The 13437-nt window shown below is 37.5% G+C and overlaps 1 protein-coding gene across 8 annotated transcripts in view; it reads left to right on the top strand.

The window, feature by feature from the left end:
• Nucleotides 1–13437, top strand: part of GPAM (glycerol-3-phosphate acyltransferase, mitochondrial) — a 65816-nt gene that overhangs the window by 38830 nt on the left and 13549 nt on the right. For all 8 annotated transcript variants that reach the window (XM_033182903.1, XM_033182886.1, XM_033182930.1 and 5 more), the window contains 8 exons: nucleotides 1168–1314; nucleotides 1951–2047; nucleotides 2695–2831; nucleotides 6031–6130; nucleotides 6456–6668; nucleotides 8458–8571; nucleotides 10355–10440; nucleotides 11125–11240. In XM_033182903.1, coding sequence (XP_033038794.1) covers nucleotides 1168–1314; nucleotides 1951–2047; nucleotides 2695–2831; nucleotides 6031–6130; nucleotides 6456–6668; nucleotides 8458–8571; nucleotides 10355–10440; nucleotides 11125–11240 — 1010 coding nt within the window. The remainder of the gene's footprint in view (nucleotides 1–1167; nucleotides 1315–1950; nucleotides 2048–2694; nucleotides 2832–6030; nucleotides 6131–6455; nucleotides 6669–8457; nucleotides 8572–10354; nucleotides 10441–11124; nucleotides 11241–13437) is intronic.

The following is a 13437-nucleotide window of genomic DNA, read 5'->3' on the forward strand; positions in this document are numbered from 1 at the left end:
GAGATGAGGGTGAATTAAAAGGCTGCTTTGAATTCACAAGTGTCATTTGTAGACTGTACGTTATGTTTGTTAAGGCCTGAACAATGCTGGCACATAGTATGTACTCAAGAGATACTTTTCGAATGGATGAGTGAGTAGTTGATAATGGAGGTGCATCAGTCATGGTAATGACTTGTAGAAACATTCCTGGCCAGAATGCAATGAATGCTTTTTAGGGAATAGACTTGGGGGGCTTCAGTGTCCTGTGGTATTGGTCTTTTTGTATTAGTGAGTTATGGGGCTCTGTGGAATTTTGCTGTATTTCACTAGTCTAAAATCAACACCAGTGGGATAAAACACAATTATTTGAAACTCTTAGGTTATTGTATATTCTGTTTTCTTGTTAAAACCTTTAAGTATGTTTGTTTCATACAGATGTTTTGACTAGTAAGTGGGATGTTAGAAGTGGTTTAAGGAGGTTGAACCTCATGCTTTCTCCCTTAAGTCAGCTGGAAGATTTATAAAACTGGATTAAACGTTTCCTTTTATCACACTGCTTATGATTCCATGCTGTGCTCTTTTGCTCGTTTCCTTTTATCACACTGCTTATGATTCCATGCTGTGCTCTTTTGATCTTGAGCTGTGCCTTTTAAAAATTACTGGTTTGAGTTGAAAAATTTTATAAATATTTATGTCCCTTTTTGGTCCCTCCCAGAGTTTTACATATATTTTTACTAATGAAGTCAGAATACAAATTAAAAGTAAATTAAGTCTTCAAAAGAAAAATCACACATTAATTTGGTTGTAGACTTTTGGATACCTCTGAATTATATGCCTAAATGGATAACCTTTCTTTTTCTCTCTTCTGCTAGAGTACAATTTCGTGTCCCTCACACTTCAGTGGGAACATTCAAATGCACATAGTTGTCACCCAGTAAATTTGAATTAAATTCTTAAGTCCACTTTCCAGATTCCTCAGAGATTCTTTGATTTAGGAATATAATACTCTTAATATTTAGTAGATAGCCAGAAAGAGGACTTCTAGCGTGAGCTTATTCTTTCATGTTGCCACATTTTAAAGAGAACATATATTTTGTTTTGTGATTTACAGCTGCAGTTTAGAAAGTACTGAATGCAGAATGTAGTACAGAACCAGTTACATTGTCTCTTTTTCCATTTTCACACCAGAGTACAAGAGGCAATTGCAGAAGTGGCTGCTGAATTAAACCCTGATGGTTCTGCCCAGCAGCAATCAAAAGCCGTTAACAAAGTGAAAAAGAAAGCTAAAAGGATTCTTCAAGAAATGGTTGCCACTGTCTCACCGGCAATGATCAGGTATTAAAAGACCACACAAAAAGCTTTCAATCATAGCCATGCTGATTTGAGCAAATGAGACTGAATTATTGAACTTTCCTAGCACAGTTCTCTTTGTCCAAAAGATGTTTCAATGAATCCTGATATTAAATTAAACTCTTCTTGTATTCTTCTTCAGCTTTCATGCATAGTAGCACTGTGGTAGGCTTGAAGGGGCCTTCATCTCTGTTAATTGATAGCAGCCAATGTATTACTACTAACATCTGCTCATCTAGACTAGTTGTGAATCAACTTTCACATATCCGAGTCATAAAAGGAGTGGTTTGTGTACATCAGAGGGATTATTCTGCTCACTAAATATTCATTCACCTTGGTCATTTGCTTCTGCAGTATAAAATATTTTTAGAGTGAAATATATTTGTAGTCTATAATAAATGGATACTTTTGTAAGTAGTATATATATATAAAGTTAGCTCTAGTTCGGCAATTCAGATATATAGGCATGCGTGTGCACACACACACACACACACAAAGCCATTTACAAGAAATTTTAGGTTGTAGGTCCATAAATTTAGACAGAAGTCAACTGTATATGCTTGTATGTAAAAATATATGTGTGTTCATTTATGTTTTTTTTTTGTTTGTACTTTGTTTCAGACTGACTGGGTGGGTGCTGCTAAAACTGTTCAACAGCTTCTTTTGGAACATTCAAATTCACAAAGGTCAACTTGAGATGGTTAAAGCTGCAACTGAGGCAAGAATTTCTGTGAATCTGTTACCCCGTTTTCCCCTCATTTGTAGAGTGATTTTAGAGTTCTTGTGGAAATATTCTCTTGTGTACTGTTATGTATTTCAACCCATTTGGAAGATTTCCCTCTTTTGTGATAACTTCAGCAGCTGTGTATTTGGGGAGGAGGAATGGGATACAGGAGTACTTACCAGCAATATGCAGGATTCCTTTTGTAAGTGACCTTGCAACAACCCTGAAAATCTGGTAGAACAATCCCTATTTTGTAGATGAAGCAATAGAGACACAGATAGATAAATAGGTTGTCTCCAGTGGCAGATAATAAGTGACTTGTCCTGGATTTCAAACAAACCAAGCCTGACTCCAAAACCTGTGCTCTTTTTATATCAGTAGAGCTGCTTCTCAGAAAGGATATAAGTCAACTGGAACTCTTGATTGCTCTTCTTCCCCCAACTTATTTCTGTTGTTGTAGTTGCTTTTATTTTTAACTCAAAAAGTATTACATTGAAGGAAGTTCCTATTATTGGAAAATGTTTTTAAAGAGTGAGTCACTGATTAGCCAGTGTTTGAGTGACTCTAGCCAAGTATGCAGTTGCAAAGTGTGATTGAATTTTACATTTGAAATTTAAATTTGGCATTTTTCCCTTTGCTAGACGAATTTGCCGCTTCTGTTTCTACCAGTTCATAGATCCCATATTGACTATCTGCTGCTCACTTTCATTCTCTTCTGCCATAACATCAAAGCACCATACATTGCTTCAGGCAATAATCTCCATATCCCAATCTTCAGGTAAGATGAGCTTATTTTGGAATTTAAGGAATTAAAAAGGCTATGTTTTGAATTTTTGTTTTTTAAATTATACCTTTCGATATGTTATTGTAAAGATGACATTAGCCTTTTTTCTTTTATTATAAAAATGATACATATTTATTGTGTAAAATTTGGAGAGTGCAAAAATGCATTAAGACTATCATCATTATTTATATATTTTATGTGGGATACTTGGTGAACTGTGGCTACCTAAACTTTATGGGTGTTATCTATCAAATAGATAAAAGGTAGTTAGAAGGGCAAGATAGCGAATTACCAGACCAGGCTCAGCAGTAGGGAGTTGTGGCGGGGGGGGAGGGAACAGTGAAGTGGGAGAAGGGTTAGTGATAAAAAGATAACCATACCTGTTACTTTGACCTCATAATTTAGTAGAGCTAGAACCACTTAAAAAGTACAATATCATGGGAAAGGTGTCTTTTAGAGGTTTTCCTCAATGTGTTCCATTTAGGGGAAATGGTATGTGCAAATATGGAGAGATACAGGAGCATGATGTGGTTGGGAAGTGGTGGACAATTGGGTAAGGTGGGAATATGGGATGCATTAGGAAGGATCAGAGATTGGAGGTGGTAGCTGTGTAGGTAGAGCCAGATCAAAACAATTTCTAAGCCGGGAGATTAGAGTTTGTCCCGTACTTGAGAAATGACACGTTCAGATTTGTATTTTGAAAGGTCATTCTGGATTCGGAAAAATGAAATCAATTCTGCTTCCATTAGGATAGTTCAGGCAGAAGATAGTGAAGGTTTAAATGAAAAGCTATAGTGTTGTTTTTGGACAGGAGGGCATAGATTTAAAAAGTATTTAGTAGCTTGAATTTATAAGACCCAATGCTAGTCCATATGGGGTCTCAATAGAGGGGGAGAGGAAGGAGCAAGATTCCCAGGTGTTTACCAGCTAGGAAACTGGGTAGATGGTAGGTCTGATCACCAACAAGGAATTGGTGAGGAACTGGTTGAGCTGGTTTGGGACATTAAAGTTTCAAACGTGAAAGCACAAAGCATCTCTAAGGTCAGCTCTGTCGGTAGAGAGTAGATAAGAGGAGCATGAATTTAGAAAGAGACTAGAAGGAAAGTGGGCTGGCAGGTTGTGCAGGTGGAGCTTCACAAGATGGCATTCGTCACCTTTGTGTGCCATGTCCTCAGTATCACAGTCTAAGGAACTCCTTCTTAATCCCTTGGCTCAGAGTTCTATAGGCTTTCAGAGTTCTGTAGCTAACCAGACTCCTGTGACCAACTGAAGAGAAGCCATGCTTTCATGCAGTCAGTGATATTTATCCAGCTGTGCTTTAGACAAGAGAGAACAAAATATATAGTCCTTGCCTTCACATAGCTTAATGGATAATGTAGACAGACAGCTAGCTGTAATTCAGTGTGATATGATCCTACAGGGTAGATGTACTTTTCCAGGAATTAGAATATCTGTGTTTGCTCTCCAGGGGACCTCTTCCCAGAGCCAAGGAACCTGGGAAACTGAATTAGAAAGTCATCAGGAAGTTTCCGGTGGGCACAGACTTAGAGGGAAGAATGACTATTCCAATGGGGCTCTAGAGAAGCCTTGCTTCTCTTGTAATTAGAATATTTGCTGTACCTTTTTCCTTCACATTTGGTTCTCAACTAGGATTTCTTGGAACTACTTAATAAACACTGATAATTTTTTTGTAATCCAACTTCCCTTTCATGGATTCTGCCAGCGATTGTTGTAGCTCACCTGTCCTTCAGACACAGCAGGCTGTGGATAACCCAGTCTGTTTTTGTGCAGCTTTCTTTTGTTACATGATAGTCTACCCATTCACAAACCACTTCTCACGTTTTATTTTTGTGGATAGCTCATCTCATTCATTTTATTCTGCAGAGTTTTACTCTCAAAGAGTGATGCTAAGCTTTGGCAACACCTTACTGTGGTCTCCTTATGTTTACTGTAGAGCAGTGGTCCCCAACCTTTTTGGCACCAGGGACCAGTTTCATGGAAGACAATTTCCACGGACCATGGGAGTGGGGAGAATGGTTTTGAGATGATTCAAGCATGTTACATTTATTATGCACTTTATTTCTATTATTTCAATGTAATATATAAATAAATAATTATACAACTCATCATAATGTAGAATCACTCGACTGTCCCAACTAGGGGTGATGGGAGACAGTGATAGATCATCAGGCATTAGATTCTCATTAGGAATGCACAACCTAGATCCCTCACGGGCAGATGTACAGTTCACAGTAGGATTTGCACTCCTATCCTATGAGAACCTAATGTTGCTGCTGATCTGACAGGAGACGGAGCTCAGAGGGTAATGCAAGTGATGGGGAATGGCTGTAAATATAGATGAAGCTTTGCTTGCTTGCCTGCCACTCATCTCCTGCTCTGTGGCCTGGTTCCTAACAGGCCAGGGACTGGTATTGGTCCGTGGCCCTGGGGTTGGGGACTCCTGCTGTAGAGGATACCAAAAATATATATTAATGTTTATATTAGTATCACTCCACTTGAAAAGAATAAGAGGCTGTGAGTTTGGAAAGATTGACTTAGTTTTAACTTCATATCAGAATTAGTGTTGTTGAAAGAGACATGGGGTTGGGAAAAGAATTGTTTTATGCCTGTGTGTGTGCAAAGGAAGCACATTTTTGTTGCATGTTTTGGAAAGATGGTTATGTGTGGTTTCAGTTGGATAAAATTATTTTTGTCTCACAAGGACCCTCTGTAAACAATAATTATTTGGGAAAATTTTCCCCAAGGAGCTTTCGTAATAAACATCATATTCATTTTGTACTAAAGGTGTCATGGGCAAATTTCAGAATGTCTAAGAGTCAGTGTCTTGAGACCCTGGGCAGGATTTTAAAATTTAGAAGTGTTCTGTAATCCTCTTAAAATCTGTACTATCATTTTTACGGGTAATATGTCATGCAAACTCCTTTTGGCTTGGAACAGATGTAATAGAGGCTCATTATACATAGTGATATCCCAAAGACTGATGAACAATGTAAATGACTGAAACATGTCAATCATGTGGAAAATGAAAAAAATGCCTGCATTTTTACTGTCAGCTGCTCAAGCAGCACATAATGGCTTGTATCCATTTGGCAAATGTTTTGAATCAACTTGGAATGTGAGTATTCTTTTTACATTTTTCTTTGTAAATAATTCATGCATTCTGAATTTATAGTACTTTGATCCATAAGCTTGGGGGCTTCTTCATACGACGAAGGCTCGATGAAACACCAGATGGACGGAAAGATGTTCTCTATAGAGCTTTGCTCCATGGGGTATGTGTGATCTCTAATTATCCTTAGGGCCGTTGTGTTGGTTATCACGGTGGAAGGAAAAAGGACTTTTTTGAGTTGAGATTTTTTAAACACTACTCTTTGAGAAATTTGAGTGATTATTGCTTGAGTTTGTTAATTTTTTTTGTTGTTGTTTTTATTACCAAAATATAGAATTGGAGGAGCTGCTTTATGAGTGTGAATAAGATACTTTGTCAGTAGTCAAGTTGTAGTTTTTTCTGTTTTGCTTTTAAAGATTTAATTTTTCTGAGCTCATTCTAAGTCAAGTGGTCTTGAATTCATGTTTTACTTTCTTCTTATATCCCAGCATATAGTTGAATTACTTCGACAGCAGCAGTTCTTGGAAATCTTCCTGGAAGGCACACGTTCTAGGAGTGGAAAAACCTCCTGTGCTCGGGCGGGACTTTTGTCAGTTGTGGTAGATACTCTATCTACCAATGTCATCCCAGACATCTTGATAATACCTGTTGGAATCTCCTATGATCGTATTATCGAAGGTCACTACAATGGCGAACAACTGGTAAGGATACCTACACAAAAGTCGTCTTTGCTTATCAAGTCTTTTAGACTTCACTTTTAGAATTTAGATTTGCTGTTAGAATTAACTGAGAATTTTTTTTTTGGTACTCCCTGTGTTTAAAGCACTGTATGAAATGTGATTGGATGGGCACGGTAAGTAACTTTCATGCCCTATCTTTAACTTGATTGGTAGTGCTTATATAGTATTTTCCTGAGCTTGGCAGAAGTGACCTGGTTAGATTTATCAGTGACGACCTTGGTCATGGGATTGGAAAGTGGGAGAAGACTTGCCACCATGTTGCAATCTCTGCTGTGGAAGGTTATCTGTGGTTTGTTCTCCCCAGGGCTTAATGAATATGTGCATATTTTAAATTGGGCTTGAAGAACTTGTGAGGTCATGGTGGCAAAAACACTTACAGATTGAGAAGTAGCAATGACTTTTTCAGTACACCTTTTTATTGAAGTGTAATAGTTACAAAAGAGTATATAAATCATAACCATGTAGCTTGAATTATCACAAAGTGAATACATCTATGCAACTAGCACCCAGATCAAGGAACAATATTACCAGGACCTTTGAAACCCTCCTCATGGTTCTCCTGTCATCATCCCCTCAAGGTTAATCATTAATTTCATTTCGTACAGACTGGGTTAGTTTTGCATATTTTTGCACTTACGTAAATTGGATAGTATGTGGTCTGTACGCATCTGGTTTCCTTTGCTTAAGCAGGTGTTTGTGAGATTCATCCACATTGTTGCATGTAGTCTATTCCTTCTCATAGCTGTGTAGTATTCCAGTGTATGAGTATACCATAATTTATTCTACTGTTAATAAAGTGTTTGGCTGTAATTATTCTTGTATATTTTTTCTCGATGACCATATACATTCATTTTGTTGGATACACACCTAGGAGAAGAACTGATGGGTCTTAAAAAATATGTATTTTCAGCTTTAGTAGGTACTGCCAACCACTTTATCAGAATGGTTTTACCAGCTTACCACTCCAGTCAGCCGTTAGAGTTCAAGAGAAAGTTAGTTTTGGAAATTTTGGGTGAGGTACTTATTTCAAGCTTACGGCTCCAGACATGTCAGAAATTCAAGGACATCTGACAATCAGAGGCTTTAGAAATTAAGTGATAGGCTTACAAAATAAGTGATGTGATCTGTGTGACACTCTTCTCCTTGTGCTCTATGAATCTGTCCTTGATGTATACCCTACTCATCCTGACTGTGTCTCACGAGTTCATATCTGAGTCTGTGTCCATTACATGTCCTGCCATTGTGCCTTATATGTAATAGATACTAGGTGTTTACTGAGTGAATACTCAGTTCAAAGGCCACTGTGAGGCTGGATTTGCAGTTACTTGCCTAATATTAGACATTTAGACACTGGTGATCATCAGACCTCAGATACATGACCTCTTCGATGTTTTATTTAAGAACTACAGAGCAGTTTTCCAGGCTATGTCATATTTTTCCTTCATTAGTATGCAATTGTATTTTTGTGAATTGTGCGAACATGATACTAAATGAAATAGTATTAAATGTTTTGTTTTTCATTGACTGAATTCCATCTGCCAATGACATGATTACGTCTTTGAGCATCTTTGAATACTAAACATTTTCTGACAGGCCGCAGTTAATGACTGCTTCCTTTCCTTCTTCATTCATTGTTCTTTTTCAAGATGAACTTACAGTTTCCATAAAACAAGTTATTCTGTGGATAATAGAATGTTGTGTATGTGTTGGCTTTATTTCTCACCATGTGATTATCGCTATTGGAATTTAGGGCAAGCCTAAGAAGAATGAGAGCCTGTGGAGTATAGCAAGAGGTGTTATTAGAATGTTACGAAAAAACTATGGTTGTGTCCGAGTGGATTTTGCACAGCCGTTTTCCTTAAAGGTGAGTGTCTGTTGAAATGAAACCAGGTTGAAGCATCGACCTGGAGTCAGGAGGCTCCAGTGCTGACTCTAACAGCACCTCTCTGTGTGACTTGGGGCTGGTTTGCTCTCCTGTAAAATGAGGAATATGAGAAAGGTGGTGTTGCCTAAATTTTTCCACAAAATTTGTCTATTGACAAGAAGAGTATCTGTTTTTGGGAGATATCAAAGCTCAATATTTATTGCTATTATTATTTTTTAAAAATTCATGACCATCTAAGGGGAACAAAAAACACGTAGAAGGAATAAGTTCTAGTATTTGATAGTAGAGTAGGGAAATTTTAGTTAATAGTAATTCGTCGTATATTTCAAAATGAAAGAGAGAAGAATTGTAATATTCCCAACACACGCAAAAAAGGTAAGTGTTTGAGGTGATGGTTATCCCAATTACCCTGATTTTATCATTACACATTGTATATAGGTATCAAAATATCACATATACCCCAAAATATGTACAACTATTATATATCAATTAAAAAACCCCAAAAGCCAAAAAAAATTTTGAGATGGATGAATGAAGAAACGAATAAATAATTGTAAAAAAATAAAAATTCATATGAATCTTGCATGTGCCTTTATAATATGTATTTATATCTTATGTTTTAAAATTGCCTTTAGGGGAAATTTTTCCAAACACCTCCCCTAAAAGCTGGGTAACTTTTTTTTTTTTTTCTTTTTTGCGATGGAGTTTCATGCTCTTGTCACCCAGGCTGGAGTGCAGAGGCGCAATCTCAGCTCACTGCAACCTCTGCCCATTAGGTTCAAGCAATTCTCCTGCCTAAGCCTCCTAAGTAGCTGGGATTACAGGTGCCCGCTACCACACCTGCCTAATTTTTGTATATTTAGTAGAGACGGGGTTTCACCATGTTGGCCAGGCTGGTCTCAAACTTCTGATGTCAGGTGATCCTCCCACCTCGGCCTCCCAAAGTGCTGGGATTACAGGTGTGAGCCACTTCGCGCAGCCAAAGCTGGGCAAATTTGACAGGATGATGCTATGTCCTATTGTATAGAATGCAGTACCACACATCCTAAGAGATAGTGCCATTCACATTGAAAGTCTGGGACTGGCAGGTCCCTGAGGCCCTTGCTGTTTTAAATTCTTAAGATATTCAAATTGTAAAGGAGAAGGAGGAGAATGGGTACCAAAGTAGGGAGCCCTGGGATAAGGAGCAGAAGGTCCCGCCTCTCCTTTTATTCTACTTTCTGGCTTAACTTTAAGAGATTCCAGCTGCTGTGGTAGATGCTTGCTGGACTTAAATGCTTTGATCTTTTAGAACCTCATCATTTCTTTTCTTTTTCTTTATTTTTTAAATGGTCACATAGCTCCTCTGTCTTGTTATGATTTGCTTTTAGATAGAGGTTCTTTTGAAAATAATGTGATTCTTGGGTTGCCAGATTTTTTAAAGTATAATTATGTCTATCATCACTATTAATGATATTAAGAATGTCAATTTTATGATGATGTGTGAGAAAAGTTAAAAATTTCTTTTAATTTTAAAATGATTTTATTTAAGCAGCCTATTCTTTGTGTCTTCAGTTCTTAAGTTCAGCTTCATGCTTAGCAACAATCTGTGAATCATTCTGGACTTCTGAAGACAGTCTAGGACATAGAAAGTATTTCCCATGCTCTATAGCATGGCTTATTTCATACACAACTGCCTTTTAACCTTTGGAAGATGAAATTACATTTTATATGTTGATGTGAAAGTGAGGGTAAATGATCATGTTATATTTTTTTCCTCCAGGAATATTTAGAAAGCCAAAGTCAGAAACCGGTGTCTGCTCCACTTTCTCTGGAGCAAGCGTTGTTACCAGCTATACTTCCTTCAAGGTAAAATTTATAGAATTTTTTAATGCTAATCAAGCTATCAAACATCTGTTATTTCTTGTATTGCATAGATTAACCTTATTAAAAATGTGCACATTCTTATTTTCACTTCTTTACTCGAGTAACTTTTCTCTTGGTCCAATAAGGAATATTGAGATGACATGTTTTCATATTAGTTTGGAAGTTTTTAATTATTCGCTTATAAAAGCTTTTTGATTTTGTGAATTATATAGGAGTTCTTATTTGATTTATGCTTTTTGAATGCTTGAACTGAGTTTTTGTGGTAGTAGATTATGCATATTGTATGTAAGTGAACCATAGAAAAGGATTTTGCTGTTTGAATTTTTCAGAATTCAAATTGAATTTTAACTTAGATAAATTGAATATGAAGCCTTTCCTTTCATATGTGGAAGTGTTGAATTTTCAGAAATGTTTTAGAATCTGGCATCTTGCTTTATGTATTCTTTCTGCCAGTGGTTTTGGAAGTGATGTATCAACAGACCATTTAGTCGTAACTAAATAACAATTTTTGGCCAGGCCATAATATAGTCTTTTATGGAGTCTATGTGTGGTTTAAATTTAAGGTATATAGTAATTTAAAGTATCTAATTCATTTAAAGATCAGTTCCACATAGTTTGCCTTGTAAAAGAGTGTGGTTGTGGGTTGATTTTCGAAACACTTTTTAGACCCAATGATGCTGCTGATGAAGGTAGAGACACATCCATTAATGAGTCCAGAAATGCAACAGATGAATTCCTACGAAGGAGGTTGATTGCAAATCTGGCTGAGCATATTCTATTCAGTAAGTAGAATACCAGACTCTCTAATTCTACAATTTAGATTCATCATGGTGTGGTACAAACTGTAAGGTTTTGGAATCTGCTGAGGTTAGTTTCCACGTCTGTTAATTCACAGGTGGTGATAGGTAAGTTATTAGAAAGAAGGTGATACCAGGGGGATTTGAGGTAATTGGAGTTAAACATCTTATACAGTGTCTGGTAATTGTAGGTGTTCATGTGGTAGTTGTTGTGCTTTTTAAAGATAGTTATTATTAAAATGATTTGTTGCCTCTGTTGCTCATTAATGTGTTTTATTTGAACTACTTGAACTAATTTGTGGTACAACGTCTAGATTTATGGTTGCACGTCCATTTCTGCTTTGACCCCGTGAGTTTTTATAATGCAGCAAATATGAGTGGCCTTGTATAAAGCTTTGCCTTAGCCGTGGAGAATACAAAATGAATAATTAATGGTTCTGAACTCAACGAGCTTATGTTCTCGTCAGTGGGATAGTTATACACAAATAATTAAAGTGAACCTGGAGAGGAGTGTGAGTTCACTGCAGGATCAGTCTTCTTTAAGTTCCAAGTTGTACAATTGTGTACTGTTGTGGAGGCTGCTTTAAAATCCCAAGGCAGCACGATGGTTCTTTGCTGCCCAGCCCAGTGGTGATTTCTTTCTTGCTGCTCTCTGGGCCAGGACCCTGATGATACTCTCACCGCCTCCTGCCAATGCTAGTGGGGAGGCCTCCCTCCCTCACCTGGTTCCTCCCATTCTGGAGGCTCCTATTCCTGCTTGACTTTGGGTCAGAGGATTCTTTCTCAAGCACGTTTGATTGTGTCTCTCTCCTGCTTAAAATCTGGATACGAAAAATAATACCTTATTGTCAAAAAGTTGGAAAATAAAGATGAAATAGATAGCAAAAACCCACTACCCAAATAACCACTGGTGTTGCTGTGTAGTCTCTAAAAATATTTTTTAGTTTTGTATTGTGCAGCTTTCCATTTATAACACATATATTCATATTTAAAAATTCTTTATAAATATTTTAATAGCTATACATGTAGTACCGAGTACTTTTTTTTAAACACTGGAGACAACTTCAATTACAAGTAGTGAATTAAGTGTTCATAAATGTATTGTCGGCCGGGCGCGGTGGCTCAAGCCTGTAATCCCAGCACTTTGGGAGGCCGAGACGGGCGGATCACGAGGTCAGGAGATCGAGACCATCCTGGCTAACACGGTGAAACCCCGTCTCTACTAAAAAATACAAAAAATTAGCCGGGCGAGGTGGCAGGCGCCTGTAGTCCCAGCTACTCGGGAGGCTGAGGCAGGAGAATGGCGTAAACCCGGGAGGCGGAGCTTGCAGTGAGCTGAGATCCGGCCACTGCACTCCAGCCTGGGCGGCAGAGCGAGACTCCGTCTCAAAAAAAAAAAAAAAAAAAAAATGTATTGTCATCTTAGAAAACTCACAAATGTTGTTGTGATTTCAGATTTTCATTCCATGGGTGTTCTCAGATTTGATTTATATAATTATAATTTTATGCAAATTCACTGTAGGGGTATGCACTGTAGTCATTCTCAAATGTGTTTCTGTGCCCGTCCTTCTTACGTCTGGGTCAGGTTGAAAGAGGAAATACAAATATATTGAGCACTCATTACTCCGGGCCAATCATTTTTTTCTCACATAGTCTAATGAGCTAGGCAGTATTTTCATTTTACCAGTGAGGAAAGTGAGGCCAGGAATTCAAGTAATTTGCCCCAAGTCATAAAGTTAGTTAGTGAGTTAATTAGGATTTGAGCCCAGATTTTTCTGACTTCAAGTCAGCTATTATCCTTTTACTACACCTTCATTTTAATATGGTGAATACCAGCAAGAAGAGTGAAGTGGAGTTGTAGTTATAATAGACTAGGTGGGAGCAAGTCAAGGAATATGGAAATGGGAGATCTTGTAGAACTCAAACAGGCTTGTACTTTGGGTCTTGATATTTCAATAAAAGTGTCTCTTTGTCATTCAGTAACTAAATTCCATTGGCCTGGATTGGAGGTGGACCTGTCTTAGCCTGTTGTATGATGAACTGTGATCTCTAATGACGTTCCATTATACCAGAACACTGTAATATTATAACTTCCTTTTGGTAGATCACACTTATGGGAAATGTGATAGACGACTTTTACAGTTTTAAATACTTCTGTTTAAAATTTAGGTATTTCAAAAAA

The sequence above is a fragment of the Trachypithecus francoisi genome, unplaced genomic scaffold, assembly GCF_009764315.1.
Source record: "Trachypithecus francoisi isolate TF-2019V2 unplaced genomic scaffold, Tfra_2.0 Contig01579, whole genome shotgun sequence".
Lineage (NCBI taxonomy): Eukaryota > Metazoa > Chordata > Mammalia > Primates > Cercopithecidae > Trachypithecus > Trachypithecus francoisi.